This window comes from Chiloscyllium plagiosum, chromosome 38 (assembly GCF_004010195.1).
Source record: "Chiloscyllium plagiosum isolate BGI_BamShark_2017 chromosome 38, ASM401019v2, whole genome shotgun sequence".
In the NCBI taxonomy this organism is placed as follows: Eukaryota; Metazoa; Chordata; class Chondrichthyes; order Orectolobiformes; family Hemiscylliidae; genus Chiloscyllium; species Chiloscyllium plagiosum.
Window position 1 is genome coordinate 24,368,727 of NC_057747.1, and position 25,720 is coordinate 24,394,446.

Genomic DNA, 25,720 nt, shown 5'->3' on the forward strand with positions numbered 1-25,720 from the left:
CATCAGCTTTCTGCTCTTCCAGACTTTCTGTCAGCCTGACAAATGTTGACGCTGATCGTGCGATGTGTCTGTCGATCTCAGAGTCTAGGGAGAGACTGTGACGGTGGAGCCAACGTTTGTAAACTCATGGTCTACCCCCACTTTGTAGTTGTTGATAGTAATGGCGGGAGTGGGGGGGGGGGGGGTGGGGGTGCTCAACACCTTGACCCAACACGTTGGTCTTCTTCAGGCTGAGTGTCAAGCTGAAGTCCTGGCAGGCTCTTGAGCAACTGTCCATGAGGTGTTGCAGTTGATCTTTCAAGTGTGTTGCTAGTGCCCTGTCATCTGCAAACAACATGTCCCTGATGGAGTTTGCGTTGAACAATGGAAACCAAATGAAGAGCTGTGGATCGAAAACAGGAATTGCTAGAGAAACTCAGCAGGTCTGGCAACATCTGTGGAGAGAAAGCAGAGTAAACATATTGGGTCAAGTGACCTTTCTATAGATCTGTTGAATGAAGTGGAACTGGGAGCAGGGGGAGAAGGGCTGCTCTGAGCCAGTGTGAGGTGGTGCTGATGGAGAGAGGGGTTGAGAGTGTACATGTGGTGACGTATGGTCTGAGTGTGGATCTCAGGATGTGGCAAGAGCAGCTGACTCAGGAGGTTTACACATGATGGAGATACCTGTAATCCTGAAAGCCTGAAATCACTGGATTTGAATGTCTACTTTCTCTCCACGGAGGCTGAATTTTACCAGCTGCTTTTGACCCTGATTTTCAGCATCCACAGTTCTTTGATTTTTTTAAAACAATATGATTGCGGGTGACAGGCTGCTTCCTGATTCAATAAAAGGATTAGATTAGATTAGATTACTTACAGTGTGGAAACTGGCCCTTCGGCCCAACAAGTCCACACCAACCCGCCGAAGCGCAACCCACCCACACCCCCTACATTTACCCTTTACCTAACACTACGGGCAATTTAGCATGGCTAATTCACCTGACCTGCACATCTTTGGACTGTGGGAGGAAACCAGAGCACCCGGAGGAAACCCACGCAGACACGGGGAGAACGTGCAAACTCCACACAGTCAGTCGCCTGAGGCGGGAATTGAACCCAGGTCTCTGGAGCTGTGAGGCAGCAGTGCTAACCACTGTGCCACCGTGCCGCCCACTGGATGACCAGTCGGACAACACCTGGGGCTTCAGTGGCTCAAGTGTGGCTAATTGTGGGCCTTTTTTAAAAAATCAGTGACTGGTTCTGCTTTTACTGTGCAAATATGATTTGGAGATGCCGGTGTTGGACTGGGGTGTACAAAACTTAAAAATCACACAACACCAGGTTATAGTCCAACAGGTTTAATTGGAAGCACTAGCTTTCGGAGCGCTGCTCCTTCATCAGGTGACAACCACCTGATGAAGGAGTGTCGCTCTGAAAGCTAGCGCTTCCAATTAAAACCTGTTGGACTATAACCTGGTGTTGTGTGATTTTTAACTTTTCAGTCCGCCTTTCATCAATCTTTTAGCTCAATGTACAACTTGCTAGTTGTGTTGCACGCCTCCTAGCAGAGCGCTTTAGGGAACATCTCCGGGACACCCGCACCAATCAACCACACCGCCTTGTGGCCCAATATTTCAACTTCCCCTCCCACTCTGCTGAGGACATGCTTCCAGCACCACTAATCCAGAATCTGGTTTCCAGCATCTGCAGTCATTGTTTTTACCTCAGAATTAGATCTGTTTACATATGTCCTAAAGTTCCTGAGATGTAACGAAGAGAAGGCGGGTTGCAGTTCAATCTCAACTCTGTGCTAAGCTGCACTGACGGGTAACTATGTAAAGTAGGTACAGGTCATTCTGCTATAATGAGACAGTTGTGTTTCTCTGTGACCATGCACTACAGAAAATCACGCTGGAGAAGATCACTAATAGAAAATCGCTATGCCCATTCAACAGAAAGTTCATGTTATTCAAACAATGTCCACATTCATCAATCGCGTTATAGCCAATTCAAGCTGATGAAATGTGCGTTATAGCAAAACTACCTGTATGACAATTCAGCCGTATCTTCCACAGCTGAAACACAATAAAATAGCATCAGCTCCCCAAACTGGGACATAGTAAAGAACGTTCCCTGTCTCCATACAAATGGGTGCCATGTGATCAGTGAGATCATCAATTGATGCCTGGACAGAAATGTTGGGAACATATACCGAGTTTTTGGAAAATCCTGGTTCATCTCAGGAACTTCAGAACATATAGAAACACACCTAAATCTGATACAAGGCAAATTTTCCCTGGGGTGGGGGAGTCCAGACCTACAGGGCATAGGTTTGGGGTGAGAGCGGAAAGCTTTAAAAGGGACCTACGGGGCAACCTTTTCACACAGAGGGTAGTACGTGTATGGAATGAGCTGCCAGAGGAAGTGGTGGAGGCTGGTACAATTACAACATTTAAAAGGCATCTGGATGGATGCATGAATAGGAAACGTTTAGAGGGATATGGGACATTTGCTGGCAAATGGGACTAAATGAATTCAGGATGTCTGGTTGGCTTGAACGAGTTGGACTGAAGGGTCTGTTCTGTGCTGTACATCTCAAAGACTCTATTTAGCAAACTGTGCAAGTTGTACACTGAGCTAAAAGATTGATCAAAGGCAGATTGAAACAGTTTACTTGCACAGTGGAAGCAGAACCACTTATTGTTTAAAAACAGGGCCACAATTAACAAGAGATTCATTCAGAACACACTGTCTAAAACTGAGAGCAGACCATGCGTTGTGGCAGTCCCCGCTATCTGGCTTGATCACAGGCACTCAGCATGGTACAGACACAGCCTTTTTCTTCCAAAACAGACTTTCAAATTAAGAATCAATAAGGCGTTAAGTCACAATGACAGTAATTATGCAAAGCAGGTCTGGTAACCCATCTGGGAGAAAGTGAGGACCGCAGATGCTGGAGATCAGAGCTGAAAAATGTGTAGCTGGAAAAGCGCAGCAGGTCAGGCAGCATCCAAGGAGCAGGAGAATCGACGCAGTAATTATGCAAAGCAGGTCTGGTAACCCATCTGGGAGAAAATGAGGACCGCAAATGCTGGAGATCAGAGCTGAAAAATGTGTAGCTGGAAAAGCGCAGCAGGTCAGGCAGCATCCAAGGAGCAGGAGAATCGATGTTTCGGGCATAAGCCCTTCTTCAGGAATGAGGAAGGTGTGCCAAGCAGGCTAAGGTAAAAATTGGGTCCATGCTGAGTCCAAGGCCCCAAGGGATCCTTCCATATCCATCACAAATTCACCTGCACCTCCACACACATCATTTACTTAATTCCGCTGCACCCGATGTGGCCTCCTCTACATTGGGGAGAGGGGCCGCCTACTTGCGGAACGTTTCAGAGAACACCTCTGGGACACCCGCACCAACTAACCCAACCGCCCCATGGCTGAACACTTTATCACCCTCACCTTAACCTCCTTCCACCTATCGCATTCCCAACGCCCCTCCTCCAAGTCCCTCCTCCCTACCTTTTATCTTAGCCTGCTTGGCACACCCTCCTCATTCCTGAAGAAGGGCTTATGCCCGAAACGTCGATTCTCCTGCTCCTTGGCTGCTGCCTGACCTGCTGCGCTTTTCCAGCAACACATTTTTCAGCTCTGGTTACCCATATGTGTCATCCTCAACGAAACCAGATACCTGAGCATCAGCTCCCCAGAACTGGAGCACAACAAAGATGATTGTGGAATGAAGATACAGAGACAGAAATGAAGAATAATTTATAAATTGCCGCTATGAGTCGCTGTTAAGTTATCATTTCACTTTGGCAAGCTGCCATGCTCCTAATCAAAAGGCAGACATGTTGAAGTTACCCCACTGCATCTCAGTTACTGAATGAACAGTATCTTTTACTCTGGAGTTTGATTTGAGGTGAGCTCATTGAGACTTGAGATTCCAGGTTTAATTCATAACAAAACCCACCATCTCGACCCTCTAAAGAATGACAACGCTTTATGAAACTTTCATGAGAAGCCGACAAAACTTACTCCAAAAGATCACTACTCATCGCCACTTAACAGGATGTGAGCATCACTGGCTAGGGTCAACATTCATTGCCCAAGTAAGAGTCAACCACATTGCTGTGGGTCTGGAGTCACATGTGGGCCAGACCAGGTAAGGATGGCAGATTTCCTTCCCTCAAGGACATTAGTGAACCAGTTGAGATGTTTCCTGACAATAGGCAGTGATTTCATGGTCATCATTAGAACCTTATTTCTAGATTATTTCTGTATTCTAACATCTTCCCATGGCAGGATTCAAATCCCCATCCCCCGAAAGTTTCCTGGGTCTCTGGATTAACAGTCCAGCGATAATATCATGAGGCCTGTGCCAGCAGATGCCAACTCAGTGAGAATTCCATTCAATTCCTGACTTGCCCAGGGTTCCCGAATGAGCAGCTTAGCATGAGATCATATGAAACTTTGTTCATTTGCTAACAGTCTCACCTTGACTTTAAGAGAATTCAAATCCGAAACTAATATTTGAAAGTTGTAAGCCTAGAACTGTCATTCCTGAGAGGTATGCCAATGCCCAAACTCCTGGTCGGGGGGAGGGGGGAGGTTTGCTGTCAGTGGGAGATGGAGTTGCTGACTGAAGAGCTACAGTCAGTGCTCCCCCAGTTTGTCGACGACGAGAAAGATTAAAACAAAAAGAGCCTCCCTACCACCACCATCACCACACTCATAACTGGCTCTTTTTAAAATTCATTTGTGGGATGTGGGCATCTCTGGCTGGGTCCAGCATTTATTGCTCGTCCCTACTTACCCTTGAGAAGGTGGTGATGAGCTACCTTCTTGTACCACTGCAGTTCACTTGCTGTGGGTTCACCCATAATGCCATGTGGGAGGGAGTTCCAGGATTTTGACCCAATGACAATGAAGGAACGATGATACATTTCCAAGTCAGGATGGTGAGTGGCTCAGAGGGATGCTTACAGGGGGTGGTGTTCCCATGTATCTTCTGCCCTTGTCCTTCTAGATGGAAATGGTCGTGGGTTGGAAAGGTGCTGTCAGAGGATCTTTGGTGAACTTCTGCAGTGCATCTTGTAGATAGTACACACTGCCACTAATGAGTGTTGGTGGTGGAAGGAGTGGATGTGTTGCCAATCAAGCAGGTCCCTTTGTCCTGGATGGTGGCAAGTTTCTTAAGTTTTTGGAGCTGCCCCCACCAGGCAAATTGGGAGCATTCCATCACACTGCTAACTTGTGCCTTGTAGATAGTGGACAGGCTTTGGGGTGTCAGGAGGTGACTGACTCACTTCAGTGTTGCTAGTCTCTGACCTGCTCTTGTAGCCACTGTGTTTATGTGGTGAGTCTAGTTGGAATTCAATGCTAACCCCCAGGATGTTGACAGTGGGGGATTCAGTGACTGTAGCACCAGTGAATGTCAAGAGGCAATGGTTAGATTGTCTCTTATTGATAGAAGACATATTCTGGCATTTGTGTAGCATGAGTGTTACTTGTCAGCTCTCTCATGAAATAGCAAGAGAGTTACTGGTGGTTTAACCTGCGAGTCACCACACCTCAGGTGAGGGGACAGGTTGAGAAGGAGACTCCTTCCTGGTAACCTCAGCTGGAATTGTAACACACTGCATTACAAACCAGCTGTCCAGTCCACTGAGCTAAACAACTCCCAGTTACCTAGAAGATAACATTTCAAAATCAAATAATTACCTTGCAAGGCCACATGGTTGACAGATCCTATATGATTACAAGTGTTTCTTTTCTTTCTGTTTGTGTGGCATATGGACATTGCTGGAAAGGTCAATATTTGTTGTGCAACCTGAATTGCCATTGGCCTGATTAATTTTCAGAGGGCAGTTAAGGCATTGCGCTCCAGGTCTGGAGTCACGTGTAGGCCACACCAGGTAAGGACAGCAGATGGTAGGCATCGATAGAGCAGGTGGTCTTTCCCAACAATCGACATTGGCAATGTGGTCACCATTAATCCAGCTTTTATTTCATTCAGATCTGGCAGTCTACCACGATGGGATTTGAACTCATGCCGCCGAGATTCTTAACCTGGAGTTCTAGGTTTGTAGCCCACTATATCACAGCCTCCCCACTTTTGTTTACCAGTAGCATAACATTCATCCCTATAGAAGTATTGATTGAGATCCAACAGCTGCCTTGCGGGAGATAACAGGGCCTTGACTAATCTTGAACAGTGGCCCTGAACGAACCAGGTTTGCTACAGTTAATGGAAAAGCTGACAACATAGATTAATAAGTACTTACAAAAACTTCCACAGTCACAGGGACTGTACTGTATAGAGGAGGGGTCCCAGCATCTTTTGCCATGATGGTCAAATAGATAAACCCTCCTGGAACCTGCTCGAAGTCAATAGGCCTTGTGACGGTAATAACTGGAACAGACACAGACATTGGGGAAGATTATTGCTGGTCAATACTTCATAAAAGTCACCAGCCATGGAAGTTAACACAACAGTATATTACCTTTTTACATTTTACGTTTGCATTCCCAGTAACTGTGAGCAGTTTAATTTCTTCACGTGATGTAAAAATCAATAGTCTTTTTAATTAATAAACTTGCAGAGACATGAACTTATACCAGGGAATACTTTTAATTAATTTAAAACATGAGTTGAGAATTTACAGAGGTTCAACATATGAGTATTTAAAGTATTTGCATCAATGATAATTTCAAGGCTATCGGTAAAAGTGTCAATTCGTAGATTAAGGGCTTTAAAAAAAGACAATCAGCTGTGATTTGTAGCAGATCTGTGAATACAAAGCTTTCAATCTCTGAAGTAGTTGATGTGATGCAGGAGCCTTGACAGACATGAAAAGTACATCAGATATATATATATAGGAAGATAGACTTTTCCCTGCTTATCCAGATCTTCCTGTACTTTATGTTAGTTACTGTCAAGAGGATAGACGCAGCAGCTAGTTGAGGGCTAAATTTGACCGTAACAACTCAAAGTTTGAAGAATAGGGAATTACAAGAATTAAGACGACTTTTTATAAACCACCTGATTCCAGCAAAAAATTTATGTGCATGCGATTTAGGAATATGCCTTGAGTATTTCTAAAGATGATGGATTGATTTATTTCACTGATGAGACCGTCTTGGACCTACTAGCCTAGCTTATTTTAATTTTGGATCTTTTTAAGAAGAAAACACTTCTTTCAGAGATGTTACCTTCTACACACAAAGCTTCCAGGCTATAAAGCACATGAAATTGAAGGAAGGGACAGACCCTTTGGCCCCAGGAACCTGATCTGCTGTTTAATGAATAAGATCATTGCCAACTCACTATCTCAACCACTTTTTCCTGCCTGCCCCCATATTCCTTCATTTCCTTAAATTGATTGGTCTCTGTCTCGAATATCCGCAATGATTGAGACTGTAGATTCTTTACAGTAGAGAATTCCCAAAGACACAAGTCCCAAATGATCAAACTCCCTCGTTCTTGGAACGTGAACCCCCACCCTGTCTTGAGATTCCTGAGCCAGGGGAAATGACAGTGCGGCACCTCACCCTGTCAGGCCCCTTTAACACGTGATGTTGGCTCCCCGTTCTGAAGGGCCTGACCAGGTCCTTATTACTCAACATCTGGCACAGTGGCTCAGTAGTTAGCACTGCTGCCTCACAGCGCCAGGGACCCAGGTTCGATCCCAGCCTTGGGCAATTGTCTGTGTGGAGTTTGCATATTCTCCCCATGTCTGCGTGGATTTCCTCTGGGTGCTCCGGTTTCCTCCCACAGTCACAAAGATGTGCAGGTCAGATGAATTGGCCATGCTAAATTGCCCGTAGAGCTAGGTGCATCAGTCAGAGGGAAATAGGTCTGGGTGGGTTACTCTTCAGAGGGTTGGTGTGGACTTGTTGGGCCGAAGGGCCTGTTTCCACACTGTAGGGAACCTAATCTGATCTCCTGCTTGGTTTCAGAGTAGATTAGATTGGTAGATTGGTGGAGAATTGGGAGCAGTCGACAAAACTTTGTTTGTTGGTTCTCAATCACTGATCTTACTTGAAATCAGGAGATTGAACAAGCTGAGAAGCACAGAAAAGGACTGCAGAGACATTTCCACAATTGGGTGTCCACACACGAGCAATAAGAGAGTATTCACAGAAGGTGTAGGATTAGACTCGATCCTGTCCATTGAGTTTCACTCTAAAAGTGAGGTGAATACTTCAACAGCACTCAGTCCAAACCAGGCTTCTGTGATTACACTGTTAGCACACACTTTCTGGCTTGAACAACACAACAGGGATCTATTTTTAATCACAGTGTGTAATTACACTGCACTGAAAACCTGAACATAATGACCCTTCAGTTGCAATGTGACTGTATTTATGATAATACTTGAGCAAACCTTTCAAAGAGAATATTTTCCTTTTCTTTGGGTCATTTTACGTGATAGATCATTGGTGATAGATGGTCATTGCCCATCTGCTCCCTCCTTCACCAGCTGAAGTCAGCAGTGAGAAAGAGTGCAGCTTTTGGGAACTGACAACAGTTAGAGGCTCAGAAAGAGCATACTTACCAAAGCTCTGGATGATTAACATTAGAGGTGTTGGCAGGATTCCCTTTGCATTTCACTCTAGAAACCTCAGCACAAAAAAACTGATGTCCACACTTACAGTGCAGTACAGAGTGGGTGCCACATTGTTTGTGATGCTTCCTATGAGATGATGGACTGTGGCCCTGTTTGCTCTCTGTGCTAAATACTATTATGAGAAAGGAAAAGACCATTCTTCCCCATGTCCCATTCAACATTTGTCTCCTGACTAACATCATCTAAAGCTGATTGCCTGGACATAAAACACGGTTCTGGGAGCTTGCTGTGTGCAAGTTGGCTGCTGGGTTTTTATATGACAACACTTTTTCTTGTACTGCAATAGTTGTAAAGCACTACAGTTGCAAAAAGTGGTTACCTACACAAATGAAGGCTCTTCATCTGACGATGCTGGTTTCTTAGAAGTGATGCCACATTTGTACTCCTGAATACTTGCATTAGACAACAGAGCTACGGGCTCTGGTTTCTGACAGGCAGTCTTAAATTTGGAGAGTGATCACAAATATCAATTGCCAACTACAATGCGTAAACACCCATTGCCCAAATGCGCATAGGTATTGGTCCAAAGGCAGAAGCAAAGGTCTTACCCCCATAACCCTCTGATACCCTGATATCAAAGTAGTTGCTCAGAAGTGAAGTGTTGAAAATGCTGTAGGTGATCTGGTTGTTTGATGGTGAGTCATCATCGATGGCCTGCATTAAAAGGAAAACAAAGATGGTGTTTCAGAGGCTGCCAAACACACTAGGAGCAAAATCATTGTTGCTTCCCCACTGCAGGAGTCGAAAAGCATTCAAATTTCTAAGCACTCAAATTTCAAATAGGCACAGGAACTGGAGTAGGCCATTCAGCCTGTCAAGCCTGCCTCACTATTTCATACGATCACAGCTGATTGAACACTTCAATGCCTCTCACTGCACTATCCCTATTACCCTTTACAAAGTAACACTTCAAGACCATACTGAAGAGTCACACCAAACTTGAAATATTAACTTTGCTTTCTCTCTCCACAGACACTTGCTGAGTTTCTCCGGCAATTTCAGATTTTCAGTGTCTGCAGCATTTTGGCTTTTATTTGACCGTTTACAAATTGTTCATCAGAAATCCATCAGTCTTGGCATGAGATGTCCCCAGAGAGTGAGTTTCCACAGCTCTCTGGAGTAGGGAATTCTAAAGGTTTGGAATTCTTTGTATCAAAATAAAATCACCTCATCTCAGTCCTAAATGGCATGCTCCTTAATTTTAAACAGTGTCCCTGGTTTAGGACTCCCCATTCAGGGATGAGTCTTATCTGTGTCTACCCTGTCTATCCTTTTAAGCATGTTGCAAGTTTCAATGAGGTTCTCTCTCATTCTTTCTAGTTATGTCACAGCTGCTGTCAGTATAATTTCTTCAGCCAGAGAGTGGTGGGCCTGTGGTATTCATTGCCATGGAGCGCAGTGGAGGCCGGGATGTTAAACGTCTTCAAGGCAGAGATTGATAAATTCTTAATCTCACAAGGAATTAAGGGATATGGGGAGAGTGCGGGTAAGTGGCGTTGAAATGCCTACCAGCTATGATTGAATGGTGGAGTGGGCTCGATGGGCTGAATGGCCTTATTTCCACTCCCATTTGTTATGGTCTTGTGGTAGCCCTGAGCCATGTGCAGGTACCAGCTTTGGCAGCAGTTCCCACCCTGGAAAATCCCACAGCAGCTCGTGTTTGTAAAGGTAGCACTCACTGAACCTGAGGTCAAGGGCAATGATTGTCTCATTCTGTTGCTGAACAGGAGGCCCGGTGGGGCAGAAAGTTGCCGGCATATCTCAGAGCTGGAAACGCAGGGCTTGAGTCACAGCCCATGACTTGTTGGCCAGGGAAGGTGCCCACAATGTAACAGGAGCAAAAACCCAAAAAGAGCAGGAAGCAAGAGAGGGTCAGAATGCAAATTAGTATTGGTGGGGGAAAGATCTTTTGTTTTTGATATGCAGGAAGAGGTTGAGTGAAGTGGGGCTCCTCAAGCCACGGCTTCTGGGTGGTGACCCATTCCGAGGAATACTAGCTACTGAAACAAATATAAGCATCTGCTTTGTCTGCCTCATTACGCTGTAGAAAGCCTTTCCAGATCCAAGGGTGTTGCTAAAGGCAAATATAAAGAGTTTGATTTGTCTTTCAGCTAAGTCTTTCCATGATAAAACATTAATGAGTCATGCTCCCTATGCATTTAGTTCTTGGAACACCCATCGCATTTCAAAGTGCCAAAATTATAGAAGACAGAATAGAGTGATTTCAAACTGCGGTCAATTATAAGTTAATTGATTTTACTGGAATGCTCTGACCTTGAGTCTGAAATTTATAAGTAGCTGACATCTTGCAACTTTTCTACATCTACAAAAATTAATCTGTAATTGACCCCAGGGTACTTACAGCAATTAGTCTCTGTGACCTTAGAGGACCAGATCCTCTTAAACACAGTTCCAACTCACAGAATTATACAGTGAGCAGAGTAGACTTTCACACACATCCTAGAAACAATACCTTGGGAATTCTGGGACATACCAAATTACAGCATAACCCTGAGATGGGGAAACTAGGAGGCAAACTCTTGCTTTTCCAAGTTAGCTGGGCTATGTTTTGTCACTCTTTCCAATATACAAATCAATCTCTTGTGGCATTCCTCATGGTGAGTCACAGGATATTATGTTTAATTGCTTTGCCAAAGCTTTGCATCATGCAATCATCAGGACAAACACAAGAATGCCAAAAATCAAAATTAATCCAAAACCTTAGCAGCCTGGGAGCCAATAGTTCCCTGTTGCTTTCCTCATGATAACATCTCAGCCAATCAGGGTTGACATGCCAAATAATCAGCAGCCTTTTTTTCTACGGTGGTCACCTTTTTAAAATTTGGCATTCTTGCAACTTCCTGAGGATTGAAAGATGAGATTTCAGAACCATGTTTCACTCCTCAGCAAGATTCAAGTTGGGTATGTCTAAGTGAATATTGTATTTTACAACAATGAGACAATACCAACAAAGAATGTTGGGAAATATATTACAGGGAACACGTATAATTCAAATAACTACTTCAGTTATCTGCTGCACAGGTACAATCAGCACTCGCTCAGGAACCTGGGTAAGTGAAATTCTGCTTTTATACAGAGGATACATGTGGATTTCACTGACACTTTAGGGATTGAATTCTGCCTGTTTTGTGTCCACAACACAGCATAATATATACTTCACCATCATTTAAAAATAATTATGACTTTGGTTGACATGTGGCAATGATCAAATATCCTGTTTCTGTGGGCTCGATTGAGGGATAGATATAATGCTGGACATGAGAGAATAACATCTCAACGCTCCTTTGACATAGTGACCAGAGGGTCCTTTACGATTCTTGGAGCACAGTTCAACATCACATCTGAAAGACAGCTCCTCTGGCAGTACAGTGCTCCCTTGGTGCTGCACTAGAGTATCAGCCTTGGCTTTTTAATAACATTGTGGACCCTAGAGTGGGAGTTGAACCCAGAAGCTGGCCATTACAGAGGTGAGAGTGCCACTCACTGAGCCACAGCTGACACTGGACTGATCGATTCCATTCACTTTTCCGTGTGTGACCTTTGATGATCACAAGTCTCACATTCGCTATAAGGAAGGAGAATTCAATTTCTTATGGATCAAAAATGTCAAGGAATGATAAAGGGCTAAAAATAGATTGTGCTTGTGTCAGCTCTTTTCATGAAGTGGAACACAGGCCTTTGGAGCAGGAGGTCAGCACTTGGTACTATCTCTACTATTTGATAAGATCATGGCTGATCTGCAAGTGGTCTCTATTTTTTTGTTTACATCTCCCTTTCCTTAGCACGCATGTTTATGAAGAAATCCATTGAACTCAGCCTTGTACAGATTCAGTGCATGACAGCACGGTGGCTCAGGGGTTAGCACTGCTGCCTCACAGCAACCTGGGTTTGATTCCACCCTTGGGTTGACTGTCTGCGTGGAGCTTACACATTCTCCCTGCATGTGTGTGGGTTTTCTCTGGGTGCTCTGGCTTCCTCCAACAGTCCATAGGTGTGTGGCTTAGGTGGATTGGCCATGGTAAATTGCCCTGTAGCGTCCAGAGGTGTGCATGCTAGGTGGATTAGCAGGTGGGAAATGCAGGATGACTGGGAGAGGGTGGGGCATGGTAGATATAAAGGATCCATTGGTCACTATTTCAAGGGAGAGTTGGGATGTTATCTCTTGTGTCCTGGCTTATATCTATCCCTCAATTAAGAAACAGGTTATTTGTACTTTGCGACATGCCAGCCAATTTTTAAAAAATGATGGCGAATGATTTATAATTTCCTATGATGTGGAGACAAAACAAGCAGAATTCAATTTCTGTTAGATCAAATTAGTCATCACCTGCATTCCTCACAGGTTAAGGAAGGAGACAAAGGGCAAAAACACATTGTGCTTGTTTATATCTGCTCGAGGGTCAGTGTGGGCTTGATGAGCCGAATGGCCTCTTTCCGCACTGCAGAGATTTAATAACCCAGCCCCCACTATTGTCTGTGTCAGTGAATTTCACAGATTAACAATCCTCTGATGGAAATAAATTCTCCTTGTTTCTATCTTGCAGGAACACCACTTATTTTTAAACCGTGGCTCTCGTTAGACTTTCTCTTCGACAAGGAGAAACATGTTCCTGAGATCCACCTTATAAGATCCCCTTGAGATCCCAGGATGTAGGATACCTGGACCTGAGGATCTGTCAGGCTTTCGGTCTAACAGCTTCTCCAGCAGCTTTTCCCTTGGTGATGTGGAATGCTTTAAGTCCCCTGCTCCCTATTCACCTCTTGATTTTCAATTATCTTAAGGAAGTTTTCCAAGTTTTCCTCCAGGAAGACCATCAAATGCCAGTTCAAAGTCTCTGCCATGTCCTTGATGGACAGTCATCCAGGTCTACAGCACAGAAAAAGCCTTGTGGCCCATCCAGTCTGTGCTGGGCACAAAGCAAGCACTTAACTATTTGTGATTACGAATAAACCTGTTGGACTATTACCTGGTGTCGTGTGATTTTTGACCTCGTCCAACCCAGTCCAACACCGGCACCTCTACATCATAACTATTTGTTATCCATTACCAATTCTCCAGACTCAATCTGTAGAGGACAAAAACTAATGCAGCTCCTTTTCTTCTATTTAAACTCTGGTAGAAATTCTTGCTATCTCTTTTCCTGTTCGTGAGCTTTCTCTTGTATTTTACTTTCTCTCAATTATTTTTCAATTTTTTTTTGCTGTTTCTTAAAATCTCTCATCCTGACCGCAGTTTGGCGTCCCTAGTGCCAAGAATTGTAATGATTTAAGAATGCTGTTCACTGCCACTTGCTCAAGCACAATTAGGAATGGGCAATTTAAAAAAAAATTGAACCTATGTTTTTAATCAATCTATCAGAGATGTTATCACATGCTTCTGAAGCAGCTGGTCTTGAACCTGGTCAAGTCTAACAGGGACAGTACCACTGCGCTACAAGAGCCCTAGGGATGGGCAATAAATACTGTTTTAGCCAGCATCACTCACATCCCATAACTGAATGGAAAGACAGAAACAGTACATTTGACGGGCTGAATTACCTCCTCCTGTTCCTATGATGGTGAGCGCTATTAATTTCTCTTGCTGCAAGAACACTTGGCTCTTCTCTGTTTGGGATTAACATTTGGCAACCAGAAATCAGACTTTTGCCAAGCAATGTTCCTGAAAAGACAATGCTCCTTTTCAGATGAAATTTCCTCTCTTAAACCTCCCATCAGTTTCACTGGTTATATCGTAGATTTAAAAAGTGATTTTGAAGCAACACATAATGGTTCCACCTGCTCCCCCTTTACCTTTAATAAATTAAACTGCCATGCAATGGAACACATTGTCAATTACATTAACATCACAATCACGTTTTAATCAGATACAATAGGCAAAATGACAGTGGATTTGGGGAACTTGACAGCGCAGTAAATAGCTTTCTTTAAAAAAAACAAGTAATTAAGTATCAGTCAGTCTCGTTTTATCTGGGAGAAATCGCAGATAACGATGGGGGTTTGTAATTAAAGAACTCCCTGGCTCTGTCTCGATGCCCATGGATGTACAGCCACATAATACCGTTCATTCTTTCACTCAACAACGTGGCTGGGATAACTTAAAATGCAGTGACAGGAAGATAAACAGAATTTGGGCAGCAAACTAAGCACAGCAGCTGTGGAGAGTGCGAGCATGCTAACATTTCCAACACCACCCGCCAACTCAAGACAAAAGGGAGTGCAATCTTCAAAAGAGAAGTCACCAAGAAAGGTGACTCTAGCCAAGCACATTTCCACACAGAGGGTAAAGGAAACAGGAAATTCCCACCCTGTAATCCACTCCAGTCTTTACCCTACTTTCCCTATTTTGAGGCTTTAACCAATCATGACCCCCCCTCAGTGACCACACGACAGCAGGTTATAGTCCAACAGGTTTATGTGAAATCACAAGCTTTCAGAGCGCTGCTCCTTTGTCAGGTGAAGTGACACTTAATTTCAAATAAACCTGTCAGACTCTAACCTGGTGTTGTGTGACTTCTGCCTTTGTCCACGCCAGTCCAACACTGGCGCACCCACCTCACAAAGACAACCATGAGAGGAGCAGTGAGACCTGCGTGAGTGAGCTGGGGAGATGGTAGGAACAGGGGAGCCTGGGAAGGTGGTGGCCTGCCTGTTAAAGCAGGAATACACCTTTTACAAATCAGTCAGAGACCTCTGGAGGTTACTGCAGCCTCAAAGCTGGTGACCCCCACTTTGGGAAGCCACACACAGGCTGTAGACACTGGGGATGAAATGAAATTGTCAGTTTTTTAAGGATATGGACACAGATGTGTAAATGGATTGGGGCTGCAGACCTGCTGTTATCTGATGGATTGGTGGAACAGACTTGTGGGTCCATTTTCCAGCAATCTCATCTATTGCTACCAGGATTGAATTGATTTCTCCAGATTTAAATGAAAACTCTGGACTAATAACAGAGGACTGGCTTCACAAATGTATTCAAAAGCAGCCAAATAGAACCCACAAAACAAATTTTACCCCCAACTCGTTTGGTCTGCTCCCCCCTCCCAACCAAGTATTTTGTTGTCTGTTACTCCAAATATCTCCCTCAGCCAACTCTACTTGGAAATACAAAAGCTGCAAAATCCTGCTGAGAGTTTCAAGAATGTTCTGTTTTTGTTCCAAATTAAAGCTCATCAGTGAATCTACAAAGGCTTATGTTGACATTCACCTGGTTAAACAGAATTCAAGTGCTGCTGGAAAGAGAGGGGTGTTGCTGAAGCTTTTCATCTTGCACTCATCAGGACAAATGCAAGAATGTCACATTTATACTCGAGTGTTCCTGTGCTTTGTGCTGAACTGTTGAAGTATCTTTTGGGGTGATACATTAAACTGAGGAATCATTCGAGTGGTGTTAGAACATCTCTTGGCACTGACTCAAAGAGGTTGAAGGAACTCCTCCCCCATATCCTGGTCAATATTTATCCCTCAATTAACATTGTCCCGCATTTCCAATAAGTGACTCCATAAAGTAATTCATTTGTTTTACAGGGTGCTTTGCACGCCCTGATGTCATGGAAGATACTGCATAAAATTTAAATTTTTTTAAAGTTAAGTCCTACTAAAGCTTTGCTTGTTGTTGACAGAGATAATACACTGCACACAGAGTATAACGTCATCTTTGGTCATTACAGAGTTTAACTTTACGTGAGAACAGAGTCAGGAATGAGGCTCAACCCAAGCGAACGGAAGGCCAATAGAGGAAAAGGGATGAATAGAATCGCTCACAGTAAATGTGATGGCTTTGAAAATTACTAACATGCTTCACAGGGACAAGGCTGATACAATGAGACCCCCGTAAGGCACAGCAGTTATAATTATACTGCACTTCAGTGATGAAACTGTTTCATTTGTTCAAAGATGTATCTTCACAAAACATGACTGGCCCTAGGATGACCTAACATCTCCAAAATACACCTGATTTTTCAAATAAATGTTAATTTTACAAGAGATTAGCTGTGAAGTTTACAACCTATCGAACATTCCTTTGAAAAAGAGTCTGAGAAATATTGTCTGCTGACAGTGGCATACACATACTCAGGGATTTGAAGATTTTTTTATTTTAAGAGAGGTATTGAGCAGTTCAGTACAACACAGATTAAGACAATAAATGTCAACATGTAACATTTTTGACCACTAATTACTGGGAACAATCACCAATAAGCTGCAATGCTTTTTTAGTCATTCACAGGATGAGGTCATCACTGGCTAGGCAGCATTTATTGCCCATCCCTAATTGCCCAGAGGGCAGTGAAGAGTCAATCACGTTGTTGTGGGTCTGGAGTCACATGTAGGCCAGACCAGGTAAGGATGGCAGTTTCCTTCCCTAAAGGACATTAGTGAACCAGGTGGGCTTTACTGACAATCAATTTGTGGTCATCATTAGATTCTTAATTCCAGATATTTTATTGAATTCAAATTCCACTATCTGCTGTAGTGAGATTCAAACCTGGGTCCCCAGAACATTATCTGGGTCTCTGGATTAACAGTCCAGCGATAATACCACAAGACCATCACTCTTGTGTTGCTCTTCTGATTTCAATAGGTAGATGCTGTGTTGAAAGTTAGATGGGTTTTTGCTGAACTGATTCGATTATAGGACTTTCTCCTGCAAAAGCAAGTTGTCCATTACATTAGGCATTGTGTAAGTGTTGAAATACATTAGAACTCTTCCCTCATTTACAAAAACACCATTATGCATTTAAAACTGAAGATAAAACTGTTGGGATCTCGGTTGTAATGATCGGAAAACATTCAAATGTCCAGAATCCTTTTAAAATGGAAAAAAATCGTTTAGCAGCTTTCACTTAGAGAGTGCAATGTCATCATTGTTCATTACACAGTTTAACTTCTGTACAACAATAGAAATAGGAATCAATCTAAGTGAACGCACCCAATCAAATTGAAAGATTATCTGAAAAAGGTGAGAAATAAGATGAGGATTATAGAAACCCCAGCTCTTGCAATTAGAATCATACAATCCCTACCGTGTGAAAGCAGGCCAGTAAGCCCATTGAGTCCACACCGACCCTCCGAAGAGCGTCCCACCCAGACCTACCCCCGACCCGATACCTATAATCCTGTATTTCCCATAGCCAACACACCTAGCCTATACAACTCTAGACACTATGGGCAATTTAGCATTGCTAATCCACCTAACTTGCACATAGCGTCATACGGCACGGAAACAGATCCTTCGGTCCAACCAGTCCATGCTGAACATAATCCCAAACTAAACTAGTCCCAACTGCCTGCTCCGCCCATATCCCTCCAAACCTTTCCTCTTCATGTCCAAATGTCTTTTAAACATTGCGATTGCTCCCATAGCCACACTTGTTCAGGAAGTTTATTCCACATGCAAACCATCCTCTGTGTAAAACAATTGGCCCTCATGTCTTTCTAAAATCTCTCTCCTCTCATCTTAAAGTTGTGCCTCTTACTGTTGAATTCCCCATCCTAGGGAAAAGACAACTAACCTTAACTCTATCTATACCCCTCATGATTTTATAAACTTCTAAGAGGTCGCCTCTCAATCTCCTGTGGCCCAGTGAAAAAGGTCTCATCCTCTCCAGCCTTTCCTTTCAACTCAAACCTTCCATACCTGGTAAATCCCTTCTGAACCCTCTCCAACTTGATATCCTTCCCATAACTGGGCAACCAGAACTGGACAGAGTATTCCAGAAAAGGCCTCACCAATGTCCTGTAGCCCTCAACATAACATCTTTGGACTGTGGGAGGAAACCAGAGCACCCGGAGTGAACCCATGCAGACACGAGGAGAACGTGCAAACCCCACACAGACAGTCGTCTGAAGTTGGAATCGATGTCTGCGCTGTGAGACACACTGCTGTCCCAATTGTCTGACAGGATTGAGATTCTTACAGCCAGTATGCAGGAGAGCAGGGGCTGCAGGGTGGATAAGCAGACTGACTGTGGCACTGTGATAAAGGAAGCCATTGAAGTGGATGGGCTTGTTAAGAATACATTTGGAGCAGATGATCGCCCAGTTGATGATAGACACAGATCTCTGCAGCTGAGAGGAAGAGTCCAGGGAGCTGTGATGCCTGCCAAGTGCTACGGACTGGGACATCTGCTCAGGGCCAGAAAGGTACTTGCAATGGGAGGGGTAAGATCTGATTGTGGACCATGGAGTACCAATAACACGGAGTACCAGGAAAGAGGCTCTTCCTCGGGAATCTGAGAGGCTCAATGTCAAATTAGATTCTTTTTCTTATTTATTCATTCACAGGACACAGGTGACTGATCATCATTTATTGCCCCATCCCTAATTGCCCTTTGAAAGGTGGCCTTCTGGAGGTCTTTGGAGTGTAGGAACGCCCACAGTGCTCTTAGGAAGAACATTCCAGGAATTTGACCTCATGACATTGAAGGAATGACAATATAATTCCAAGTCAGGACGGTGAGTGGCTTTTTAGGGGAATTTGCATGGTGGTGGTCCTATATATCTGCTGCTTTTGTCCTTCCATATGTCAGTGGCTACAGACTTGGAAGGTGCTGTCAATGGGGTCTCTGTCAGTTCACACTTTGTAGATGGTACACATTCCTGCCACTGTGCTGAAGGAAGTGAATGTTTGAGGAATTGGGGCAAATAAATAAGTGGCTTTGTCCTAGATGGTGTTGAGTTTCTTGAATGTTGTTGAAGTTCCACTCATCCAGACAAGTGGGAATAATCCATTACACTCTTGACTCATGACTGTAGATGGCAAACAGGCTTTGAGAGTCAGGAAGTGAGTTACTAACCATAAGGTTTCTAGCCTCTGACTTGTTCAAGCAGCCATAGTAACTTTGTATGGCGAGTCCAGTTCAGGTTCGGTTCAATAGTAATGCCCAAGACGTTGTTACCGTAGCATTCAGCAATGGTAATGCCATTGAAAGACATGGTGTAAAGTGGCCAAGACTGACACCCAAACAGGTTATTGACATTTTGGATCCAGGTAAAAGTAATCGGTCAGTTTTGTTCATTAAAGATGACATATTGTGAATATTGTGAAGTGACCTCAGTGGAAAACAGTAAGATATAGAATCAGTTTGGGGAAAGTTAAAATATTTCAGAGGTAAGAGATCACTTGTGGCAGTAGTTATAGGACTGCTAAAATAGTCACCCTGTAGCACAGAGTATACAGGAATAAATAAATGCTTCATGTAAGAATGGTGCTGCAATAATCATAGGTGACTTCCTCATGTCGATTGGGTGAATCAGTTAAGACCAGAAGAGACCATAAGACCACAGGAGCAGAAATTAGGCCATTCAGCCCATCAAGTCTGGTCCGCCATTCAATCATGACAGAGTTTCTCAACACCATTCTCCCGCTTTCTCCCCATAACCCTATATCAAGAACCTATCTATCTCCATCTTAAATATACTCAAAGACCTCCACAGCTTTGTGTGACAATGGATTCTATAGCCTCTGGCTGAAGCTTGGCAAAGGCAACCTGGAAAAGAGGTTCACAGGATACATTCAGGATAATTCTTCAGAGCAGTATGTTTGACAGCCAACGAGGGAGCAGGCTATGCTGCAGTTGGTAATGTACAAGAGATTCAAAATGGTGCCAACATCGGGAGCTCTTTGCAAGCTCTGTACAGCAGATCTTATTCTCACATTTCTTATAACCACCTTGCACTTTTAAACCTAAATTCTAAATATGCCACTCTGTCTAAGCACCTTGTGATCTGTATGTCCTTTTTGCTATGATCTGCCCGTACTGCTCGCAAAACAAAGCTTTTCACTGTATTTAGGTTCATGTGGCTACAATAAATCAAATCAAAGAGAAATTGATAATGCTGATGCTATCTCTCAAGACATAAGATCCACAGATGGGTGAACTGATACCGAAAGATCCAAAGTTTTTTTACAGCTCACTAATGTCTACAAATATTACATTCACAAGCACATCTGTGCCTGGGCTAAAATTCCAGCTATTTGATCATAAACAGTAGCACACCCCTATTGGCATGGCATGCTTCCAGGGGCCCAAGTTAAGATGGAGTCTGAGACCGTTACAGCCTCAGGTCACATGTGATGATAGAGTGATGCAATTGTGAGCATGTTTTTGAAAGGTTTGTTGATATACTGACTGTCAGGCAAAACACAATGGCAGGCTAAGGGGTTTTAGTATAAACAAAGACTAAAGGTCATGGTGGGTCATAATGTGTTAGGTTTTAGCTGAGCGCCAGTGGGTGAGGCAACTCAAGGCTTGGTCATGTGGTCACTAAGCTTAGCAACTGTAACACTTGACCTCTTGCAATCTAAGTGAAGACCGAAAGAGATGGAGACTGGGCTACTGATTCACTATCTTACCCCATGGCACACCCTCCTGTCTGTGTTTGGCTGGAGAGAACATTTCACTGTCCACTGCACCTCAGCACAAACCCAATGTGTCAGTGCCCAGCAAATGGCACCCAAATTGAGACACAAGATGGAACAGCAGAAGTGGGCCATTCAGCCCATTGAGTCAGGAGAAAGTGAGGACTGCAGATGATGGAGATCAGAGTCAAAAAGTGTGGTGCTGGGAAAGTACAGCAGGTCAGGCAGCATCCGAGGAGCAGGAGAATCAGCGTCTCGAACATAAGCTTTTCATCAGGAAGATGAAGATCCCTGGTGAAGAGCATATGCTTGAAATGTTGACTGTCCTGCTCCTTGGATGCTGCCTGACCAGCTGTGCTTTTCCAACACCATAAGTTTTGAGCTCATTGAGTCAGCTCTACCATTTAATGATCACGATCTGATCATTCTCACATTTACCCTTCTGACTTTTCCCAACCCTTAATTCCCCTGATTAAAAATCTATCTCAGCTTCGACAGCCCTCTGCAGTCAAGACTTCTACAGATTCCCTCCCCTCTGAGAGAAGAAATTCCTCCTTGTCTCTGTCTTAAATAGATGACCTCTTACTCTGAGACAGTGCTTTTTGCTTCTCGACTCTCTCACAAGCAGAAACAATCTTTCCATATTTATCCTGCAAGTCTCCAATGTTTCAATAAGGCCACCTTTCATTCTTGTAAACTCCAATGAGTACAGGCCCAACCTACACAACCTCTCCTCATAAGACAGTCCCTCCATACCTGGGATCAGCCGCGTGAACCTTCTCTGAACTGCTTGCAAGCGAAATGCTTCTGCAGACAGTGACACAAGGTGGTGACCTATTGAATCAAAATGCTTTATCTTTGCACCTTGACCTTCCCTTTCTCTTGTTGCTCTTGGGTACTTTTGGTGAGGAGAAGGGGAGGGTGAATAGATTCCCAAAACCTCACCAATGAAATCTCCTGCCAATACAACAGCCTTGGAAAGGCAGATTCAGATTTCTCCCACTTAGATTTGGAGGTGGTGGGGTACGTGTGTTTGACTGTGTGCATGCAGATATGGAGCAGTGTAGTCAGCATGGTGTGGCTGATGCCCAATCCCTAATTATTCTGCACAAAACCGTTTCACTTACTCGAACTCTGACCACCTGCACTGGAGAGGCCTCATTCTCACGAATTGTTCCCAGGTAGGTGTCCTTCTGAAAGGTGGGCACGTTGTCATTAATGTCCAAAATATTGATTCGCAAACGTCCTGTGGTCTCTTCACCACCTCCATCCTTTGCTATAACAGTTAAAGTGTATCGCCGTGTTGCTTCGAAGTCTAACCTCTGGATGAGAGTCACTATGCCAGTATCCTTGTCAATTGTAAATCTGCCAGACGACAAAGAAAAGTATTAATGAAACAAATTGCATACTATATAACAAAATAACAGGGGAGGTCGCGCCCCAATGGTAATCTCACAACAGCAGTAATCCAGAGCCCAAGGTTCACATCCTGGGGTCATGGGTTCAAATCCACTCAACCAGATAGTGAAATTGGAATTCAATAGAAAATCTGGCGTTAAATCCATCTACGTCACTGAAATCCTTTATGGAAAGAAATCTACCTTCCTTACCTAGTCTGGCCTCCACATGACTCCTGAACCACAGCAAATGGTTGACTCCTGACTGCCTTCTAATGGCTCCAGTAAACCACTCAGTGTAAGGGCAATAAATGCTGGCCCACAGTAATACCCAGATCTCATGAATGAAGTTTAAAAATTTCCCACATGAGAGACTTCGCCTACAACCATTTCAGAGTTAAGATCCATTTGTTTCACTCTCATATGTTTATTAATTGAAATATGTCAATAGAATCATAGAGATGTGAAGTACAGAATGGAAAAAAACCCTTCGGTCCAACTTGTCCATGCTGACCAGATATCCTAACCGAATCTAGCCCTATTTGCCAGCACTTGGCCCATATCCCTCTAAACCCTTCCTATTCATATACCCATCCAGGTGCCTTTTAAATGTTGTAATTGTACCAGTCTCCACCACTTCCTCTGGAAGCTCCTTCTGATGGGAAAGTGACAAGAATTCACGCAATATTCCAAAAATGGCCTAACCAACATCCTGAAGCCGCAACATGACCTCCCAACTCCCGTACTCAATACTCTGACCAATAAAGGAAAGCATACCAAACACCTTCTTCACTGTCCTATCTACCTGCGACTCTACTTTCAAGGAGCTATGAATCTGCACTCCAAGGTCTCTTTGTTCAGCAACACTCCCTAGGACCTTACCATTAAGTGTATAAGTCCTGCTCTGATTAGCTTTTCCAAAATGCAGCACCTCACATTTATCTAAATTAAACTCCATCTGCCACTTCTCAGCCCATTGGCCCATCTGGTCGAGATCCTGTTGTAATCTGAGGTAATCTTCTTTGCTGTCCACTACACCTCCAATTTTGGTGTCATCTGCAAACTTACTAACTATACCTTCTATGTTCACATCCAAATCATTTATGTAAATGACAAAAAGTAGTGGACCCAGCACCAATCCTTGTGGCACTCCACTGGTCACAGGCCTCCAGTCTGAAAAACAACCCTCCAGCACCACCCTCTGTCTTCTACCTTTGAGCCAGTTCTGAATCCAAATGGCTAGTTCTCCCTGTACACCATGAGATCTAACCTTGCTAATCAGTCTCCCATGATACAAAGTCCTCTTTGTCACTTCTTAAAAAAACTCAATAAAGTTTGTGAAACATGATTTCCCATGCACAAAGCCATGCTGACTATCCCTAATCTGTCCTTGCCTTTTCAAATATATGTACATCCTGTCCCTCAGGATTACCTCCAACAACTTGCCCACCACCAATGTCAGGCTCACCGGTCTATAGTTCCCTGGTTTGTCCTTACCATCTTTATTAAATGGTGGCACCGTGTTAGCCAACCGTCAGTCTTCTGGCACCTCGCCTGTGGCTATCGATGATACAAATATCTCAGCAAGGGGCCCAGCAATCACTTCCCCAGATTCCCACAGAGTTCTAGGGGACCTGATCGGGTCCTGGGGATTTATCCACTTCTACATGTTTCAAGACTGCTCAGCTCTTGCACCCTCAAGTTGCAAGTTCCACATTCTCACTACTGTTTAGGTAGAGAGGTTTCTCATTAATTCCTTATTGGATTTATGATTGACCCTCTTAAATTTATGATTGGTTAGTTCAATTGATTGGATGGCTGGTTTGTGGTGCAGTGTGATGCCAACAGCGTGGATTCAATTCCCACATTGGCTGAGGTTACCATGAAGGACTCTCCTTCTCAAACTCTCCCCTCACCTGAGGTGTGGTGACTCTCTGATTAAACCACCACCAGTCGATGACAGAGAAACTCTATTGTCTGGTCAGACAATGGCAACGTTAGCTTTTATCTCTGGCTATTGATTTCAGTCCACTGCACGTGTGGAAATATTTGCCAAAGTTTATCTTATAGAGCTCCTGCAGAATTTTGAAGTCCTCTTTTCTAATGGAAGGTAATGCCCCAGCCTCTTGAGTTTTTCTCGATAAATTAGAACCTCTGCATTTTGGTGGCATCCTCGCAAATCCTAAATCTCCAGTTTGTCTCTGAAAAGATGGGAAGTTTGGTCTCACCAAGGCTTGATTTAGGGTTGCAATGTTACTTCTGCTGTTTTTCTACTCTATCCCTCTGGAAATACAACACACGCGCACACCTTTATGTGCTTTTGTTACAGTCCATTAACCTCACTGCGCCTTGCCAAACAGCTGAAACAGTTTCTGAAGGGGATTCACAGAACAGGCATTAGCTACATTTTGGTGTGAATCACAGAGAAACTGTTGGATCTTACCACATTCTTAACCTTAGAAATTAAAGCTCTGCAGAATAAAGGCAAATGTACTTGTTAGGCAGTGAAATCCACACCAGGGTGGCAAACCACATATTATTGCTACAATTTTCTACGGCTGAATATCAAAAGAACATTTAGTCAGGATTGTATCAAATGTCAAGGGTTTAACTGATTTTTCCATCTAACCAATTCCCTTTGGACCTGGGGACATGCTTTGTAAACCTCTGGACTATGAAATCAAGGTGAAAAAGCAATTATTTTCTTGTGATTCCCATCCCTTAAAAAAAATTAATATTCTGGACCTTGTAACAAGGATGTGGTGGTAGTTAGTTTATCAAAGTGGATTTATAGACTACATTCCTATGCTTGAAAAAAGGCAGCCAATCACTAACAGCTGATTAATGTTTCATGGTATTAAAATTCAATTTACATATTTACACTATGCAAATTGAAAGAGGGGAAAATTTGATGACAAAGGCAACATGTGGGATATTCTTGAGACTGTCCAGGTTACTTTCTTTAAATATTAATGGGTCCACAGCCAACACCAACTGAATCTAAAGCAGAAATGATAAAACTTGAAATGATGATCATATTAACTAAACCATGTAAAACAGTGGGTTTCCCTCTCTCTGAACTGTTCTTTAAAAAAACAGTTAGTCCTTTAGGTTCTTCCATTGAGAGATCTGAAATGTGGTTATTGTAGGATATTCTTAACTGTGGAACAATAAGAGAAAAATAGGGAGCTGGTGACAGTTACAAGGCAATAATTCTGTCGAGTTGTTTGCAAGCAGTCATAAAAGCACAGCTTGGATGGTTTACGACCAACAGAGACCCCAACAATGAATTATTTCTTGAAATTCACTGCTTAGTTTCCATTGTCATTGGTTTA

The 25,720-nt window shown here is 43.5% G+C and overlaps 1 protein-coding gene across 3 annotated transcripts in view; it reads right to left on the minus strand.

The window, feature by feature from the left end:
* The window catches only part of cdh23 (cadherin-related 23), a 799,974-nt gene that overhangs the window by 377,531 nt on the left and 396,723 nt on the right, over positions 1–25,720 (minus strand). For 2 of the 3 annotated variants that reach the window (XM_043679154.1, XM_043679152.1), the window contains exons 16-18: positions 22,116–22,353; positions 9,155–9,260; positions 6,261–6,388 (exon numbers count right to left, since the gene is read on the minus strand). In XM_043679154.1, the coding sequence (XP_043535089.1) occupies positions 6,261–6,388; positions 9,155–9,260; positions 22,116–22,353 (472 nt within the window). Of the gene's footprint in view, positions 1–6,260; positions 6,389–9,154; positions 9,261–17,141; positions 17,272–22,115; positions 22,354–25,720 lie in introns of those variants that run through there. The other variant, XM_043679153.1, reaches the window with a different exon arrangement.